The sequence below is a fragment of the Acanthisitta chloris genome, unplaced genomic scaffold (assembly GCF_000695815.1).
Source record: "Acanthisitta chloris isolate BGI_N310 unplaced genomic scaffold, ASM69581v1 scaffold5917, whole genome shotgun sequence".
Lineage (NCBI taxonomy): Eukaryota > Metazoa > Chordata > Aves > Passeriformes > Acanthisittidae > Acanthisitta > Acanthisitta chloris.
This window is the reverse complement of record NW_008684179.1, coordinates 4,493-23,133: the sequence shown is the minus strand read 5'-3', so window position 1 is coordinate 23,133 and position 18,641 is coordinate 4,493. Positions and strand designations below refer to the sequence as shown.

At 37.1% G+C, this 18,641-nt stretch overlaps 1 protein-coding gene across 1 annotated transcript; it reads right to left on the bottom strand.

The window, feature by feature from the left end:
• Window positions 1-1,449: 1,449 nt before the first annotated feature.
• Window positions 1,450-18,265, bottom strand: MLC1 (megalencephalic leukoencephalopathy with subcortical cysts 1). The gene is made up of 12 exons (XM_009079225.1): window positions 18,218-18,265; window positions 17,419-17,602; window positions 15,199-15,288; window positions 13,118-13,171; window positions 12,924-13,025; window positions 9,531-9,632; window positions 8,530-8,601; window positions 7,940-8,056; window positions 7,018-7,074; window positions 5,838-5,960; window positions 4,261-4,428; window positions 1,450-2,017 (listed from the first exon to the last, which is right to left on the bottom strand). Exons 2-12 carry the CDS (start codon window positions 17,596-17,598, stop codon window positions 1,943-1,945), a joined length of 1,140 nt encoding a protein of 379 aa, XP_009077473.1. The 5' UTR covers window positions 17,599-17,602; window positions 18,218-18,265; the 3' UTR covers window positions 1,450-1,942.
• Between the last annotated feature and the right edge of the window lie 376 nt (window positions 18,266-18,641).

Here is an 18,641-nt window from a genome sequence, read left to right as displayed (position 1 = left end):
GAGGGAATTCTCTCATACTCCATGACATCTCCAAGAGTATGGTTATGGTTCATCTTTAAAGTCCTAGTGCAACAATACTAGAACAGACTGGATTAGAAAGAAATAGATACTCCATGATTAGATGCTAGATCTATGGATCAGATTATAAGCAGAACAGATCGCAGTACTGGGTCATGATACACAGGATTTCAGATTCTACACTGTGTTAACACCAGGGCCAAAGAAGAAATAAAAATAAGTTGAGCCACAGAAAAAGAGGAAAGCTGCTTCTCACCATGTTCTCCTCTCTCACCAAATCTAGAAAAGTCTTTCCTTGAACAGCATGGACCAGCAAATGACAGTGATATAGGGAAGTCTGGAGAGACTGGCAGTGGCAACTATCAACAAAGTGATGCTATGTAGCCCTGAAAAATGGGAAGTCTAAGGTAGGATTTGAAAATGTTCTAAGCAGCAACACCGTTGGCTTAAGGTAACAGCTTATCTGTTGTTCTGTGCTGAGGCATCTCAACCTTCAGTTGAACTGAGGGTGTGAAGTGAGCTTAAAAACTGAGTAAGGAAACTGAAGCAGCTTTAAAAACTTGTCCAGAACAAAGAGTGACTTTGTAATTTGAGTGATTTGGGGTTTCTTTAGACAAATCAATTTGAAGCATCACAGGTGTCCTGCAGGAACTCAGTGTAGTAGCAGACAGTATGGAGCAGGTGAGAGTGTTAATTCTGCTGTCTTTTTTCCTTCCCATTTTAATCTTGACTTCAGTGTTTATATAGTGCACATAAAAATCACCGATTTTATATAACTTTTTATATAAATCAGATGTTGGAAAGAACACAAAAATAAATACAAAGATAAGGCATATTGGTAAATTCAAGATAAGCCATATTGAAATAAATGAGACTCTTTCCAATGGAAATGAACAAATGAGCAGCAGAATATGATGAATAATTTAAGACAAGACTGCAGGCAAAGGGTGCATATCCTCAGATCTGAGCCTGAGTGAGTTAAGGCTTCTGTCTAGAAAAAAAAGCCTCAGAGTAGTTATTAATCCTGGTTATTTGACAAATGGCAAGCCCAGGAACAACCAAGAACCTGTCATGGTCCCTGCACTGTCAATAGGGTCCAGTAGGAACACCCAATAGAGACAGTGTAGAGGTAGAACATACAGAGGCAGGAGGCATTCCACCAACATTTCCCCTTCTGGGGATACTTGTGAAAACAAGAAATGTTGGGGCAACCTCTAACAACTCAGCCCCTGCAGAAGCACTTGGCCTCTTGTAGCTGCTGGAAAACAGGAAGACATTTCCAAGCTCCTTCTGGATGTCCAGAGTCTAACAGCATAAAGCACAAAACCACAGAAAAAAAGTTTCTTCCCCTTCTAGCAGTCCAGATATTGAAGCTTAATGGGAAAGAATATTCTCTTTTCACATCTCCAATTAGAATGTCAATCCACATTCTTGAGTTTCCACATAATAAAGACTTTTATTTATATAAAAGCAATGAGATGCAGAACTTTACAACTCCTACAAAAGTGAAGTATAAGCAAAAATATCAATTATGACTTGTACTCATAACTTTACAAAAGCATTTATCAGTCACACTGACTGCATAACTGCAGTTATAACAATCTGTTGCAAATACATGAAGCCTAGTACACCTTGTAATACTTTGCCATCAGCATAAATCCATGTGACTCGTTACCCTTTTGTAGAGGTATCTTCTAAAGCAACACTAGACTACAGATACCAACAGAAAAGACAGATGTGTTAAAAATATTATCAACATAATTCAAAATTATTAGAAAGACACATTATTTACTGTGTTATTCTTTGTCTCCTACCACTGTAACTATATTGCTGTTTCAAGATTGAAAAGTTTTTAAGCCTTAATTCAAACGGTTGATTTACTGTATTGGATTGTACTGTATTGGCTGCACTTGAAGAATCCAAACTACTGAGCCATTTGTACCACAACTGCTTTCCAGGCTTTGTCTTTGTCAAAATCCTTTAAGGTGTTATTGGAAACCTAAAAGTAAACACATTTCAAACAAATGGAAACATGAAAAAATGCTTTGCTTAAAAGCTGAAGTTCAAGCAAATAAATATCTGACAGAAGCTAAGAGAATGCAAATGTAAATGGTTACAGCCAGAGCTATTAAAATATTCTATAAATTGCAAATTATATAGTTTTGTATATGGTAGAGTTTATATTTAGGGTAAAAAATTTAATAGTGTGAAATGTATCATACTTGGGATAAAAAAACTTGGCAAAATTCCTATTTATAACACGTTACTTAGGACATTTTTTCAAGATTTTTGCTAACATGTGACTGAAAGCCCTAGAACCTAAATCTCTAGCCCCAAAGCCAGAAGCAGCCCCCTGTGGTGCGACTGAAGCAAGATTTATCTACATATATGCTAGCAAACTAAGGCCTTGCCTAAGAGCACAGACAGATGGAGTAACATTATTCATGTTTTTAAACACTACAAGGTAAGTTAAAAGGTGTTGCTTTTGTGGGAAAAGTGCTCCTTTTAGCATTTAACTCACACCCAATTTCTCTGCGACTGACAAACTTGTAATACTTTTGTTAATAATGCCCAGATTAGATGTGTTTAGCCATGACATGACCTATGCTCCAAAATGTGACTTGCAGCAGTGGAAGTGCTGCTGTGCTTCCTGTTTTATACAGCACATAACTCTCAGGATACAGATCCAGAAAACAAGTAGCCTACACCAAATGCCTTCAGCAGCCTGCTAAATCCACAGCTTTCACTTTCCATTACCAGCAGCATGCTGACTTGACTGATTTCAGTACCTGCTCACAGTGCTTTCTGTCCAGTGCTGTTTCACTACAGATGCTCTTCCTAGTCTGGACTGAATCCAGCACTCTCTTTCTAGCACTGGCCCATGCAGTAAGCATCCAGCTAATGTGAGTTACTCTCTCATAGTCAAAAGATACAGTGCTTGGCTCTGTATAGCAGAGGTGAGGAAAGCCTAAGGGCTACAGGGCCGTACTAGGAGATGAATTACAGAATCATAGAATATTAAGGGGTTGGAATGGACCTTAAAGATCATCTAGTCATCCTGTCCTGCCATGAGCAGGGACACCTCCCATTAGACTAAGATGCTCAAGGCCTCATCCACCCCGGCTTTGAACAGTGCCAGGGCTGGGGCATCCACAACCTCCCTGGACAACCTGTTCCAGTGTCTCACCACTCTCATAGTAAAGAATTTCTTCTTCACATCTAGCCTAAATTTCCCCTCTTTCAATTTATAGCCATTACTCCTTGCTCTATCACTATAGTTTCTAACAAGAAGTCCCCCTCTGGCTTCCCTGTAGGCCCCTTCAAATACTGGAAGGTTGCTATGAGTAGTTAATGTACACAGGCTGAAGAAAGTTGGGATCCTCAGTCCCTGAAATAGGACTCCAGTCCTGAATGATTATGTAAAACGTGGTAACAGTAATAATGGCATCACCATGCTTGAAAAAGAGTATGTGCCAAATCTGCATCTGAAAGGATAGCTTGAACATGGAAGTGCAGACAGGAAATGCAAGGATATCTCAATTCTGATCTTTAGCACCAATTTTAGTAGTGCAGTTAGGACATGGAGAAACCCAGGATTCCAGAGATGCTCCTGGGCACAATACTTCATTCTGTCCAGCACAAGTGACCACTCATTCATCTTATTATTTTTCCTATGCTCCAGGTTCTTCACTCATTCCATTCAAACTTTAGGGAAGTTAAGAGAACTAACTTAGCTTAGTAAAGTCACCCCCTCACAGCAGCCTTGGAAAGGTACAGCTATATCAAGTATTCCTATTCCATAGCCCAAAACTTCTGCTTGCATGGAAAGAATTAAATCCATTTCTCTCCTAACAGTTGGCTATCTCATTATCAGAATGTGGTCATGCAAGGCCCATCATCTTCTCTATAACTTCATTCCAACATATAAATAGTGGTTATGGATCTGTATCCTGTATGGATCCCAATTATAATTGGGAGCCCATAAGAAAAAGAAGGAGCTTAACCTTCCACCTGGTTTTAACAGGGCTTGTCACAGATTTACAAATATTGCACCTGTCACACCCCAGTTATCATCTAACCAGCAAAATATTATCTCTTTATTACAAAATTCACCAGTGCATTAACATCTTCAGTTTCACAGAGCAGCTTTTAATTGTGGTCTGAATTAAGTAACACAACAGTATAAAAAAAAATCTTGTAAAATACACATTTTCTAATGTTATAATGGGTATAAATGCATACCTCTGTTGTTCTGTATTCCTGTTTTTTAACCTGTGGTGCTGTCCATGATGAATCTTGTAGTTTCATTTTTGTCTTGTAATTTACACACTGTATTACAGTTCCAATAGTAAGACATGCTTGAATTAGCAGCATCAACATCAGAAGCAGCAGGAGTACATCGTAAGATTGCTGAAATTAGACACGAGTATATCATTAACTTCTTGAGTAAAATATTTTAGAATGTTACCACCTCTGTACTCTTAAGATTCATATCTAGATTTTTTACACTGAAATTATAATTCACAGTTTGTTTCAGCATGAAGTTTCAACAAATATTTTAGTGCCTGAATTTGCTGAAAGTAGAAAAGACTGATAATTTTTAAGAAAATGTTAATTTGCAAAATGATCTTTTCCTCTAGAAATCCTCTAAAATATAGCAGCTCACTGCTGGTTCTCACCTAAGCAATGTCACTACGCCTGGTCCTGGCCCTGGGCCTTGCTGGCTCTGACCTTGCCCTGCTGACCTGAATTCCTGGATGACCTTGGGTCTGCCTCACTACTGTGTACTTGTCTGGCAATCACTGAACCATTGGTTGAACCTGGTAACCACAGCCAGACCTGCCTTGCTTTTCTAGTTTTTTGGGTAGCGTAGGACTGCACACCTTGCCAATGAGGTCACTGTCCTTGTCTGCCTTTCTGTCATCTCCTGCTCCATTGTTCCTCCTGTGCAGAGCAGCCCACTTTTGCTATATCCAGACACAAAGCAGCCTACGAGTGTAAGAAATGCCCTGCAGGTCACACCAACTGTCTAGACAGTGCAGTCATCTGTCTCCAAAATGTGCGACAGGAGAAGCTACTTAAAGAGAGTATGTAAACTGTGGCCACTTCCTGAGGTCCAACAACAGGCTGTGCTCCTCCAGCATCAGAACAGGATCACTTACTCAAAAGCTACTTTTCCAGTCCCTGAGATATCAATTTAATAAACATTTTCCCCCTTTTCTTCTGAAATTACAAGATTACTTAATGATTAGTGGATACTAAGGGTAAATACTCTTATTGACACTGGTCTAATGCCCACAAATGGTTCTTTGAACATCAACAGAGATTGCTAAACACTTTTACACTAAAGACCTGGAAAGCTCTTCAGTAATGCATGGGTAACACTTCATACTGAAATGCTTTAAAATTGCAAACTTTTTTCTTCTCTGTCCCAATTCGGGCTTTAAATGAAACCAGGTGTAAATTTACAATCCCAACTGTTGGTAAACATCCTCAGGAAAATGTATTCTTCAAGTAAACCTAGAATCTTTAATTTAAATACTATAAATTTATCAAATCTCAAGCAGCCTAGCATATTGCATATTATTTTCACTGTTTCTTTAGAATAATATCCCATTTTTTAAACTATAATCCCTGGTGGCAATAGATTTAACATACTGTAAATTATATTGTAAGTCAAATAAAAGGTTTTGAATTTCTATGACCTTTTATTCAATCTTTATAATGCAATACCTTGACTTCATGTACTTCCTAGTTCGTTTCTGTCTTGCTACTGTAATAGATAGACATTAATTCTTCAGTTGCATAAAAATACATACTTTAACAGCAGGTGGATAGCTTTTAAAGATGTCAACAACTTGCATGATACTGAAGGATAAGTATGCAGAAGCAGTGAACAGCAATGGAGAGGTAACACTGCTAATGGCAATCAGGACCTCAACCTAAAAAGTAAGATACTGAACGTTAAAAAAGAATAAAAATTGCTAACATTGGTTTGTGAGCTATATTTCCCTGCAGCAAACGTAACAGAAGTGTGTGGTGTCTAAGATTACACATGTGTAACAAATATTAAGAGCCATCCACATTTCATGGAGATACAGAAGCAAGCTTTGAATAAATTAAGTTTCCCAGCCAAAACACAGTTGTTTTGTAATTCATTTTTAATACTGATGATGAGGTTCTTTGTTTTATTTCACAAGTGCCTTTCATAGGCACATAGAGGAAATAATATCCAATCTAGAGAGCCAGTAGAGAAGCATCATTTATTCTTCAATGTCTATGAAATAAAGAGAACTAACAGCAGATATTGCAGACTTACAACCTAAAAAAAACTTATGCAAATACATTTGAGTGCTGTGAGGCAAATTTATTGCCATACAGTAGCAGCCAAGTTTCATTCAAATATCAGCCCTACAGGATCATATTCTGACTTCAGTTGTGGTCATGCATCATTAGTCACTTAAATATGGTTGCATGACTGTTACTTTGAATAGATATTTTATGGAGGCTTAACCACACATCTAGGAAAATCAAGGAATGAATGCATGCTACTGAATATTCTTAGTCCTTGTTGCTAATCATGAAGATGAGCAGCTTGTTTGCTGCTAGGTCCAGCACAGTCTGAACACCTAATTTTCTTCTTTCAGAAACCACAGCTCATAATGAAAGGAGAAGAGAACAGAAAAAGAACTCAGCTCAGAAACCTGAAAGCAGTTTGAGCACACCCCATGAGGCATGTCATTTTCATCTAGTAATATCTATTCCCAAGGAACCAGTACAAAGAATTCTAGAATTGGTGAAATTAAGCCTCCAAAGGACCTACTGGAGTTCTCTTTAGGAACATCAGCTAACACTCCTGCTACATATTTCTGTCACTTTTTGTCTACAAAAACAGCTAAAAACAAGTGAGCAAATTTGAGTAGTGCCCACTATCATAGGCAGGCTTTCCTTAGCACCATTCCACTTGAATGACAAAATCCAAGATTTTTATACACTTACCAGGCATTTACTTGGATATTCAGCAGCTACATGACTTGCAATAGCACTTGGAAAGCACTAAACAAAAAAGAAGTGCAACAAAATAAGTGTTTACCTACTTGAAAATTACAGTTCCCAATTCCCACCAGTCACAGATCACATACTAAATTTCCTGGAAAGGCTGAAACTGTATAGACTTATTATGACAGTATTGGGAATCAATTGGTCAAATGAAGATAAAACTAACCTTCATTTAATTTGCATATAATAAGCAGCTGTAATGAGCAAATATATTAAACTTATGCATACTGAAATATGAGTCTCCTCAAAACATGACACTTCTACATAAAAAACTAGCAAACTCTACTGAACTTTGTGAATTCTGAATGCTGAAAAGCTTGTTTATGATCTCTTTCCACTTTGTGCTGAGGGATTTTACAGACACAGGAGCCATATATAAACCTAATGGTTGTTGTCTTCTTTCTCAACCTTCTGTGCTCCAGGGCAAAGGCTGTTATTAGTGATAAGGGTTACCAATCACAGTCTCAGGCTTTAAAAACAGTTAAATGGGATCTTGTAAGGATTCTGCCATGCTCAAACTAAACTCAACTTTTATTTTGCAGCCTAAAATATTCTACAACTTTTTGGACAAAACACTTCATGTCTAATACCCTTGTTCTACTACACATTTCCATTTTACTGAACTGAGGACTGAAAATTTATCAGAACATTTTATAAGAACCAAAGTATTGTAAATCAAAAATAGAACAAGAATATTGCATTACTATATTAATTACATTGAAGTACTATTTCATTTTCTAAGCAGAAATTACCAATTAGTATTGGAGCCAAATAAATATTCCAGCGAGGAGGAAAAAAATGGAAAAAAAATTTAAATAAAAGACATTGATTTTAAAAAGTACATTCCATTTGTACTACTTACAGCAACTAAGATCCAAAAGAATGTTACTGAAAGATATGGACCTGAAACTAGAACATCCATATTCAAAGCAATTATTCCACCAAATACTGATGAAATTCCAATAATCACTTCAATTACCTAAAACAAAGAAGAGCACACAGATTACTGACAGTGCATTTGAAGATGAAATTTCCTATATGTGTATAGAAAGGAACTCCCCAGAAAGAAAAGAAACACATTTATGCTACTAGCTATGCATGAAGTCCATGTTTTTCACATCTAAAATATGGCAAAAATCTAGCTGGCTTAAGTGAAAACCAGATCAGGTTCATTATACATATTTATGCTTTTATTTGTTAGCTCCACAGAACAACAGTTAAGTTATTAAAGAGTCTTTCCTTAAGTTATTAAAGAGTCTCCTTCCTATTATATATGGCAGTTATCATTTACCTGGCAATAATCTAAAAGGAAACATTTTAAGATATATCTCTCATTTCTGTCTTTATTCTTTCAGCTCTTACCTACACTGTTCTCTTGCTGGCTTTAAAGAAGCTTAGCCCTTAGAAAGATGAAATAAAAAATTGATTTAAAGAGACCAATGTTTTTCTTACTGAGTATGACTTCAGAATTCGAGCAGGAAAGCTGACATTGCTCAAAACAATGGCACTGTCATATGCAGTATTCTAGAGGGGAATAAAAAATCATGATCAAAAAATATCCAAAGCAATACCTTTCTTTCTAATATCTTGTACGACCTGTTATAGATCCTACCAGTGATATGCAATGTCTGGCTGGCCCATAAGAGGTGCCAGTGACACATCACAGTGTTTGCCAGTGTCAGACAACATCAACTACATTAAAAATAAATTAAGTAGACCCAGATTAGCTGTTCCACAACCACCATTCAACAATGAAATATGGTCATCTTGTCTCCCTTTTCCACCTTCAAAATACATACTTTCTTTCCGAGCTTTCAGATTTTACAGATGTGGATTAACAGCAAGTAAAGGAGGACAGGACACAACACATATCAATCAATATTTCCACTGGAACACTAAATGGCACAGCACGTTTGCTTCATTATTACTTAAAAAGAAGTACTGCTGTAGAAAAATGAGGGTGGGATTTGGGAGAGCACTTGTGACTAAAGAAAATTTTATCTATAGCCCCAAATCCTGAAGCAAAGATTCATCGCCCAGATACCACCGAACTGGCATACATGAAAAATACTTTCTCCACATCAGGCTTCACAAAGGTATTGCTTTGCATACACACGTCGCAGCACTCTGATGTTTCACACATCATTACGTTTTGCTCTACGAAACAGAAATGAAGCATTTGCCATGCCTGTTTGTAAGACATGCAAACAACCCTGTGCTCTGTAACTGCAACAGGTCATTTTGCAGAGGGCCCATTGCGCTCTGAAGAGATAGAAGAGGCAATTACTGCTTAGTAGAGTACTTTTATTTACTGTTCAAATTTAGTTTTACTATGCAATATGAAGTTATATACTGGAGTTGCCAGCAAATTGTCAACATATGTAATACAGGAAAAATCAAGTATTTTTTAACACACCCACAAAAAAACACTTTTAATCCTTAAGAGCACCTACTTTTTTTCTTGTACAGCAGTCTTCAGTAGACCTGGCTGAAATGATCACAGTGGTTGCCATGAAGATTTCCAGCAGAATAAGTAGAATCAAGTTGAAATTTATCTGTCAGTAAAATTCCAGACATAAATGAGTTACATCTTCCATATTAAAAATAAAGAAGGAGGCTGAGTCTCTCAGCATCCAGCAGGCTGTCTATTTTCTGTGGCATTTAGACATATCTATTAATTAGATACTTTTCTAACCATTTTCTTGGTTCTTGATGAATTTCAAGAACACTTAGCTGCCCACATAACACTCAGAATGCCTAACCTAAAAAAGAAACATTTACTTCATTTATGGGAATATTCTGCCTGAAAATTTTATTACTGTCTCCCAGTTAACGACAAGGGGCTGACTGCTGGGTGTGTTTGCATTTTGCAGGACCTTCCATGTGAAACCAGAACAGTGCAGCAAACCATGGAAGATTCACAGGGGAAGGAGGGCCACAGGCTCCCAACACCTATGTTGCAATCCAAGTGGTATGATATCATGTCTGATGCTGAATGAAAACACATTCCAAAGAACTGAGCCAAGAATCCTAGCTCTGTGCCCTATTTAGTGCTCGTAACGCATTGATGAACACTCTTCATGGTTTCATAACTCTTGCAGGTCTAACAGACTACACTGCTGTGCATAAATGCTGCCATTGCTCATATCTAAGAGACAAATAAGTGAATGCAATTATTAGCATTTGTCTTTGGTTCTTTATTATCTCATGAAAAAAGCTATATACCTACTCTACATGGACTGATTCATTTCCTAGAGACATGCAAGTTAGAGTGCATCTCCCTCTCTTGTCTTCAAAAGCATCATCTTTTTCCACTGGCAGACCAAGAAAACATTTGGTGGATCAGTCAGGCCACTGGGGCAAAGCACCAAAAGTTTAGGCAGAACTGACTCCATTGAGAACATATACAATTATAGCAAACCATTGTTCAATGACTTAGAACAGAATTGTAGTGTTCCTTCATGTCAGACTTGCTTTGTAGCAGATCAAATCCCAGTTTTTCTCTGACACGTATCTTGCAGCACAGGTTTTTCGAAAAAGATAATCAGTGGCAGATTTGAGAGGATTTTTGGGCACTGAAATTCACCCTTCTCAGGAAATCACAGTTGGAACTATATGCCTTGCAGAACCCAACAGAGGGTACAGTGGTACTAAATCCACAAACAGCAATAAATGTCATAGTGGTAAGCTTCTAGAGAAAGTGCTACAGTGAAGAATAAAGGCATTATCTGGAAAAAGAAAAGGTGTCAAATGTGTGGCCTGCATAACAATTCAATCCAGACTACAAATTCCCATGATTTAGACATGTTTTGACACAGAGCTGGTGCTGATGTGAGCTGGCAAGGCCACACATCCCACTTGGCAGGTCAGTGCCAAGCAGATGTAGAAGTTTGAGTTCAGAAGCACTGTAACTACATTGATGGACTAGCTCACTTAGTGCTAGGTATAAGAAGTAAATAACAGAAATTGAAAAAGTAACAGTAAATAAATTGGGGCTTTTTATTTAATTTTTATCTTTCCAGTGTATTTTTTTCTGATATGACACGTCTAGAGTATCAGACAGATCCTTCCACTATAAAATTAGTTCGATAAGCCTACACCAAAGTAAAAATATCTCCAATTTTGCAGTTTAAAAAATAAACCCAAGAAAACTATCTAAACAGAAAAACAGCCAAAGCTGGAAGTACTTTTTTATACTGTCTGTAACAATGGGAGATTCTATGTTAGATTTCTGAGAACTAAAGAAAATTCCACCTACAATTGACACTGTACATAAGATCAATTACCACATGCAGAGAACCAAACTAGCTGTGTCCCTAATCCTCTTACATGACTCAGGAAGATGCAAGTGTAACTGAGTACAAAGTAGTAGATTAGCACAACATTCATTCAATTTTCTCTTAACCTGCACCAGGTATTAAAAACATGGTTCCCCGAACCTGTATGAAAGGGCTGAATTCATGCCAAGGTTAAATGATTTTATCTAAAATAGTTGCTTAAATGCATACTTTTAATATTTTTTAAGATATCCAACAGATGTTTCAAGACAACTGCTCAGGTCTGACAAATAATGACAGAGGGTCTAAAGGGCACTGATCCCCTGCAACAAGGCAGGACAAGTGAGCACACATCTGTTGGAGACACACACATGGTTAGGCAATCAAATCAAGCACCTACACCCCAGTACTTCTGTGCACCCACATTGGCTATACTTCCACTACTATCAGTGGAGACCTAGCCTATACAGAAAAGAGAGGGAACCTCAAAAACTACTGGGCTAACCAGTCACTAGAGGTGAGGTTCAGCTATACCAGTTACACACTAAATGTGCCTGCACGAATGGGACATCTGACACAGGACTGATGGGAGACCTCACCCACCCAGAGTTGATGCAGAAGTCAGGCAGAATGTCTCACAGCACTTTAAAATAGGAGATGTCTAAGTGCAAGGAATCCTGACTTAGCTATCTACACTGAGGCAAACAAGAATGCAGAGTTCCAGTGACTGGATCATGTCAACTATAATAGAGGTACAGACACTCAGCCTGAAAGGAGACAATGTATGTACTCAGTTTGAAGCTAATTTGAAGCCTGTTCAAGACCTGAATGCTTTCAGTTGCAGTGGCCAGAAGGCATGAGCTTCCATGTATTTCTGTCAGGCTTCTTACTCTGAGAGCTGGGAAGGAACAGAGTGGCAGCTTGTGTCTCTAACACATCCCATCCTTCATGCTGATAGCACACCAAGTACAGAACTGCACCCTCCTGGGGTGCTGTCAGCGGTCACAGTCTAGGGCATGGCTTGTATCTTGCACTCCATTTATCTATCTAAAGTAATTTTGTAGAGCTATATATCAACATGAATAACACTCATGAGGAATTACCCAGGTCCTTTATAAAGGGCAGAGGGTGTTAAATGGGAATTGACTGGATAAACTTGTTTTTATGACTTACTGCTTTTAAACTACAGCCAGTGAATTCAAAGACCTAGTATTATTTTTTTGTGCAGTTTCCCATGGGAAGGGAAAATAAACATGACAATGAAAGAATAGTTTAAGAGATGGTATTCTACATCTTCTTTGTACCACACAGGTAATGGCAAAGAGCTGGCAGCAAACAGCCAAATAGTGAGACTGTCTCACTGAAGCAGTGTCCTTCAGAGAGGAGAGCAAGAGAACACTGGGCAAAGAGAAACAAAGTTACTGCTAGATGATCTCTCCTCACAGGCTAAGTATGAACACCAGGATACTGACATTTGATTTCCACCCACCTCATGTCCCTGTCCCCCCTCTCCCCCATTTTTAAACAAAGATAAATGTAGCACAATTAGTAATTGTTTTAGTAACTTACATTTATAGCTGATGGATTGAGGACAAGTTTGCATCCAAACCAAACTAAACAAGTTGTTGTAACAGCAAATGTAGAGACAAACAGAATCTGAAAATTTGGTATCTGAAAAACAGTTTCAGAATGGGTTTCTCTCTCGTTTTAACCACAGGGGGAAATTATATATTATTATATTTAATTAATAATCTCATACTCACCACATTAATTTTATTCCTTGCTATAGCAAAGCTCACAACTGCTGAAGGAATACACTGGGAAAATTAAAAGAGAAGACTAGTGGGATATTCTGCACAAAGAATTTTTTATATATTTCTATAGATGTATTTTACTTGTCTGAATTCGTATTTCAGTTAATTTAGACAAACCGAAGATCAAAAACTCTGAAGCAAGTGTGTCACTCCTGTCTGAGCTCATTAATTACAAGCTGTGTCTGAGGATTACGAGAAGTTTAAATACACCTTCCATATCTCTCAGTTTTGATTAATACCCAGCACAACACAATGAATAAAGGAAAGAAAGTCTTTCATGAGGCATTTCATGACTCGGTTAGTTTTAAGTAACTCTAGAAGGCCTAAGATCCTTGAGCAGGAAAAGAAAAACACTGCAACTCCCAAACTGGGCCTGCACATTCTTTTAAAGAGACATCGCCACGGCCATGCAAGCTGAACTTTGCCCAGTCTCAACACAGTTCTGAAGAACTTTGTGAAAATCTGCTGAGTTAAGTTACACTTTACAAATTGTGCCTGGGATCGCCATTATGTGCAGTAGGAAATATGTTTCCATTCTTCAGGGCAAAGCTAAATTGAAAAATCATGCCTAAATAAAAAGTTTCACAAAGGAATTCGTCTATCCCTTAGCCGTTTCCCACCACAATAGATATAGTTCCATTACAGATCCAACTCTGTTTTATGCAAATACATACTAAAATTATTAAAAAGATTTTCATGCGATCATGCAACAAATGCTGTGTTTCTTTACTAATTATCGTTCCACATATCTGAGCACTGATGGCTTAACATTAGAACACTATAACTAGATTGATAGCCACATGTACAATTCTTGGCAGCACTTCCTTAACACCTAAGTGACCTTTACTTAACATAATTAAAACATCCTTTTGTGTCTTGAATACCCTAGAGTCTCTAGAACACTACAGGACTATGTTTAGGCAACTGAATCCTACTACTAGTCAAGATGGTTAAAAAAGTCTAGAGAGCAACTCAGCTTCAGGTTAAAGTAGACACTTGGTGGCCAGTTGGCTCTACAGCTCTCTAGGCTCTTCCAACTGGACTGACTCCATTATCTGCAGTAGGAGCTCCAACACCTTCCTCACATACCAACACCCAAATGTGCACACCTTCACCCACAGCAAGCCTTTCAAACCCAACGTGATAACCTTCTGCATCTACCAGATCTTTGGAAATTCTCAATAAATACAAAGTTCAAAGAGACAAGATCTGGAGCAGAAAAAGAGACATCTCCATAATTAACACTAATGTTACAGAGAATAACACATCTGTGAGGATACTTGACTTCAAAAACTGCCTCAACTTTATTTTAACACCTCTAATGGAAACCTAAGTGACAACTTGTTCACAGAGCAACTCTTGGGACTTGTTTGTTTCAAGTAAAGCATTAGTCTTGCACCTAACTTCAATCTGGAGACAAGTTGTGAAAATAACAGTGACAGAATAGAATCCTGCCATGGATAAAGCAAGTACATCAGACTCATCTTACACACACCAAAGTGTTGATTAAGCATATATGATAGAATATATATATATATGCACCTCTAAAAATAAAATTTAAAAATCCTAGACTCTGCATCTTTAATGCATATTTTACTAATAAAATAACAACATTCAAGAGAACTTTAGTCTGCTTTAGCACTTGGATATTTTGGCAAAATAAACTGATAAATGAATACTTTAAAATACAATCTGAAATACATTCTGATAGAATTTAGCCAGGAAATTCCCCAGATGCATAGCAATGCAAGTTTTCTTAAAATCAAGCACAGAAACACTGTTCAAGCAGATTAATATTCGATGCCAATGGTGAGCTGGTTAACAAAAATGGTAGTTCAAACCAGCTGTCTTTAGGACAACCATTATTCCTTTAACCAAGGGATAAAAACCCATGTAATGAACTGTTAACAGAATTAACATGAAGAAAGCTAGTATTAAAAAAATACAAACTGAATAAAAGACAATAAATCCACAAAAATTATTTGCTATTGATTTGCTGTCAGTCACAGCAAATAATTAAGAATGCTTACTGAACCTGCTGCACAACGTAAATAATCCATTTCAGATGGAAAAATATTTCCCAGATATAGTGAAAATCCAGAAGTAATAAGGAGGCAAGTCTGCAAAGAAACAAATAAGTTAAATGTATATTAATAAAACTGTTTTTAAAAAAGCAACTGGACAAGTAGAAATCAGTAATCCCTTTCAAATTAAGCTACTGATGAACATTCAATAATGCAGGTTTTGTGTGAATAAATGTGAAGAAAAACATCAAAACATGCTGAGTTCTGAAGAAGAAGTTTTGCTGGTTACCAAGACCTAATCCTGAATAATAGAATCATGTTTGAATCAAGCACTGTACCCTGCCTTGGCAAATACCTCAATAAAATACTCAAAAGGTAATTGCAGCATTCAGTGGTAAAAATGTTTCAGAAACCTCAGCTAAGCCTCTACTTTGCATTCTCTGCTTGACTCCACCAACATTCATTATGCATATGGGCAATTAGGCAATCGCTAGCTGGAGCACAGCAGCATTCATGAAGATTCTTCTACCTATATTCCTGCATCCCACCAAACTCTCTTCCTGATCTCATCCTAGAGCACCCCCATAAATGTTCAGCAACTCCTGTTGCCTTGCTAACTCTTCTGTTTATTTCCTAACTAGCACAGTTACAAGCTGCAATAAATGAGTAGAGTCTTCTACTGACACTTTTTTCCTTTTGCTTATTGTTCCTGAGTAGGCATTTTTTGAAGGGACTGGAGAAGAGAAGAGACAGAATTGCACTTTTGTTTCATTTGGCATTTTTTGTCATGCTAAAAAATTACAGACGTCATTAAAAAGTCCTTGTCAAATAAATGACAGTAAGGATAGTGTATGTGCAAGTACAAGCACACACACAGAATTCTGGCACAGTGGAAGAACAGTATTTATAGACAAGTTGAAGCTGTGCTTGAAGCATATGGAATTGCTCCTGCACAAAACCAGCCCATAATATCAGCCACTTTGATGTCACTCTGCAGTTTGTAACTGCTCCCTGGAGTAGGCTGCTCTGTTCACTATGACTCATGCTGCTCAGCATACAGACTTTCCTTTCTGGACACTGTCTTTCAGAAGGGTTGAGAGTGATTAACCACCATCATACTTGGAGAAAAATCTAACTGGAATTTATTGGATTGGTTTATTAATAAAATTGCATTTTCATTTATCCATAAATTCATTCTTCCTGAAAATATAACCTCAGGAAATTATCTCTAAGCATTAGTATCTCCAATCGTTTACAACAACTCAGTAAAAAGGAAAAATCTCATTACAGTTGTCCTTTTGGACAATTAAGTTTGAGGAAGTTTGATGCAAAGAAACCCAGCACTTCTTATGCCCTCTTTTCATATGACAGTACACCTGAAAGGAAATGCAAGCTCTGTGGATTGTCAGAAATGAAAAAATGTTCAGCTGTGTCCACAAAAATAAGGCAATACTTCTATTCACTGTGCAAAACCAAGTAATTACCATATTAACAGTGAGACATTTTTAGCTCTTAATAAAAATCACGCTTCAGAACACACAAGCTGACAGAAAAAGAAAAGATCAAATTCTAATTGCTATAATGAAGTGTAATTAACTTGGCTCAGAACATGGAGAAGCATACAATGTACATGCAAGATGAGTGTCCTGGGATTCTTGCAGTGACACAGAAATTCAAATCACTGTGACGTTCAAGTAAGAAACACAAGTGTATACCTCACCACATAACAATTATACCAGATAACTACATGGCTGTTGAACCCTGGAAGATGAATGTGCCAATTAAGTACCATGCATATTTTTAATGCCAAAATGCTATCATGGCAAGCAGAGTACTTTAACAGTTAAAAATATGTTAAAAGAATGCAAGTGATCAGGATATACTTTGCATACTCTACCAAAAGGCACTGCATAATTATAGGTACACATGGGTTGGTATTTACCACTACCACACTTCATTTCTGCTTATGCTATATGATTAATATTAAACATAAAAGTAAGTCTTCATATAGCATCTTTGATTAGTGAAAAAAATCCAGATAATAGTAGTAGTCAATGAATTGTTACATTCTAAATTTGCTAAATACCTTCCTTTCTTTACAAATATTTATATTCAATGCTATCAGCAATGAAATTTTGAGTCCCCAAATGATGTGAAACAGAACAGATTATTGGGCACTAAGACCTCACCTACATTTTAAAATTTTCTATCATTTAAAGTACTTACTCCCATCAGCAAAGAAAATATCCATGTTCTGTAACTAAAGCAAGGATGCAGCCTCTTTGATAGCTGAAGGTCACTGGATTTGATATCTGGTATATAATTTCCATTCTCTTGTTTTCCCCGCTCCAAAGTTGGCATCCTGTCATAGCTAAATTCTTCTCTGTAACCTTCTTCCCTGGTCATAACACTTCACAAAGGCAATTAAATAATAATAATGGAAATTAATGAAATTATGAAGAAAGAGAAAAAAAATATAATTTAGTTCCTTCACATACTCAGAGCAGTGTTCCCACTAGGTTTCAAGATATGTAAGCTTTCTAACAACTTGCATACAATAAGGAAATTACATCCTGCAGCCACAGTTCATAATAAGACAGTGTAAATACCAACAAAATCAAAGTCCATATCTATGATACCTCAATAGACTTTTATTTCAAGATCTAAGAATCATTTTTAGAGGTGTTTAGTTTGAGGGTACATCTATAACCAAAGTTTTTTTCTTTTTTAACTCTAGGATTGAAAAGATAGTTAAACATGTTTAGATACTAAGTTCCATTTGATTTTAACAGTTTATCGCTACCTAAAATGACAGACTTGACTATGAGTCTGATGAACACATATACTCACAACAGCTACAGCAAACTGTTCCTAATTTACCCAGTATCAACCATTTCTCTTGTTCACTTAGTCCTTTTTTTGTTCACCTCACTGCTTGCCAATCTGTTCCAATACCTTGAGGAGTATCTTATATTAGAATTAAGTTACTGCAGATTTTTCAACAGTTACAAACCTTCATGCTTACCTTCAACTGAAAAGTTAACTGTCAGTTTAAAACAGCCTTGTGAACACAGCTGCCTGGACACTTTGTGATATTCTCACCGTTCAGTGAGTCATGCTGTCTTTGAAAAGTTCTCCCTTACACTTTGGCTTTCAACAACATCTATTCAGATATGGAACAAAAGCGCAGCAAGAACTTCAGTTAAGCCAGGGAACAGGAAAATGCCTCCTGAATTTTAATTAACAGAACACACTAGAAAATGACTGTACTACATCTCATGGGGCTGCTTCCAAATCAGACCAACAAATTTAAAACATTTCAAGTCTCTTATTTGAGTACTACCCCTTACTTAGCATCTTAAATAAAAGATTCCTCACAGTTTACTAGCTTTTGTTATTATGCTAGCCAATGATTACAATATCCAACCATCTAGTTCTTGTTTCAAAAG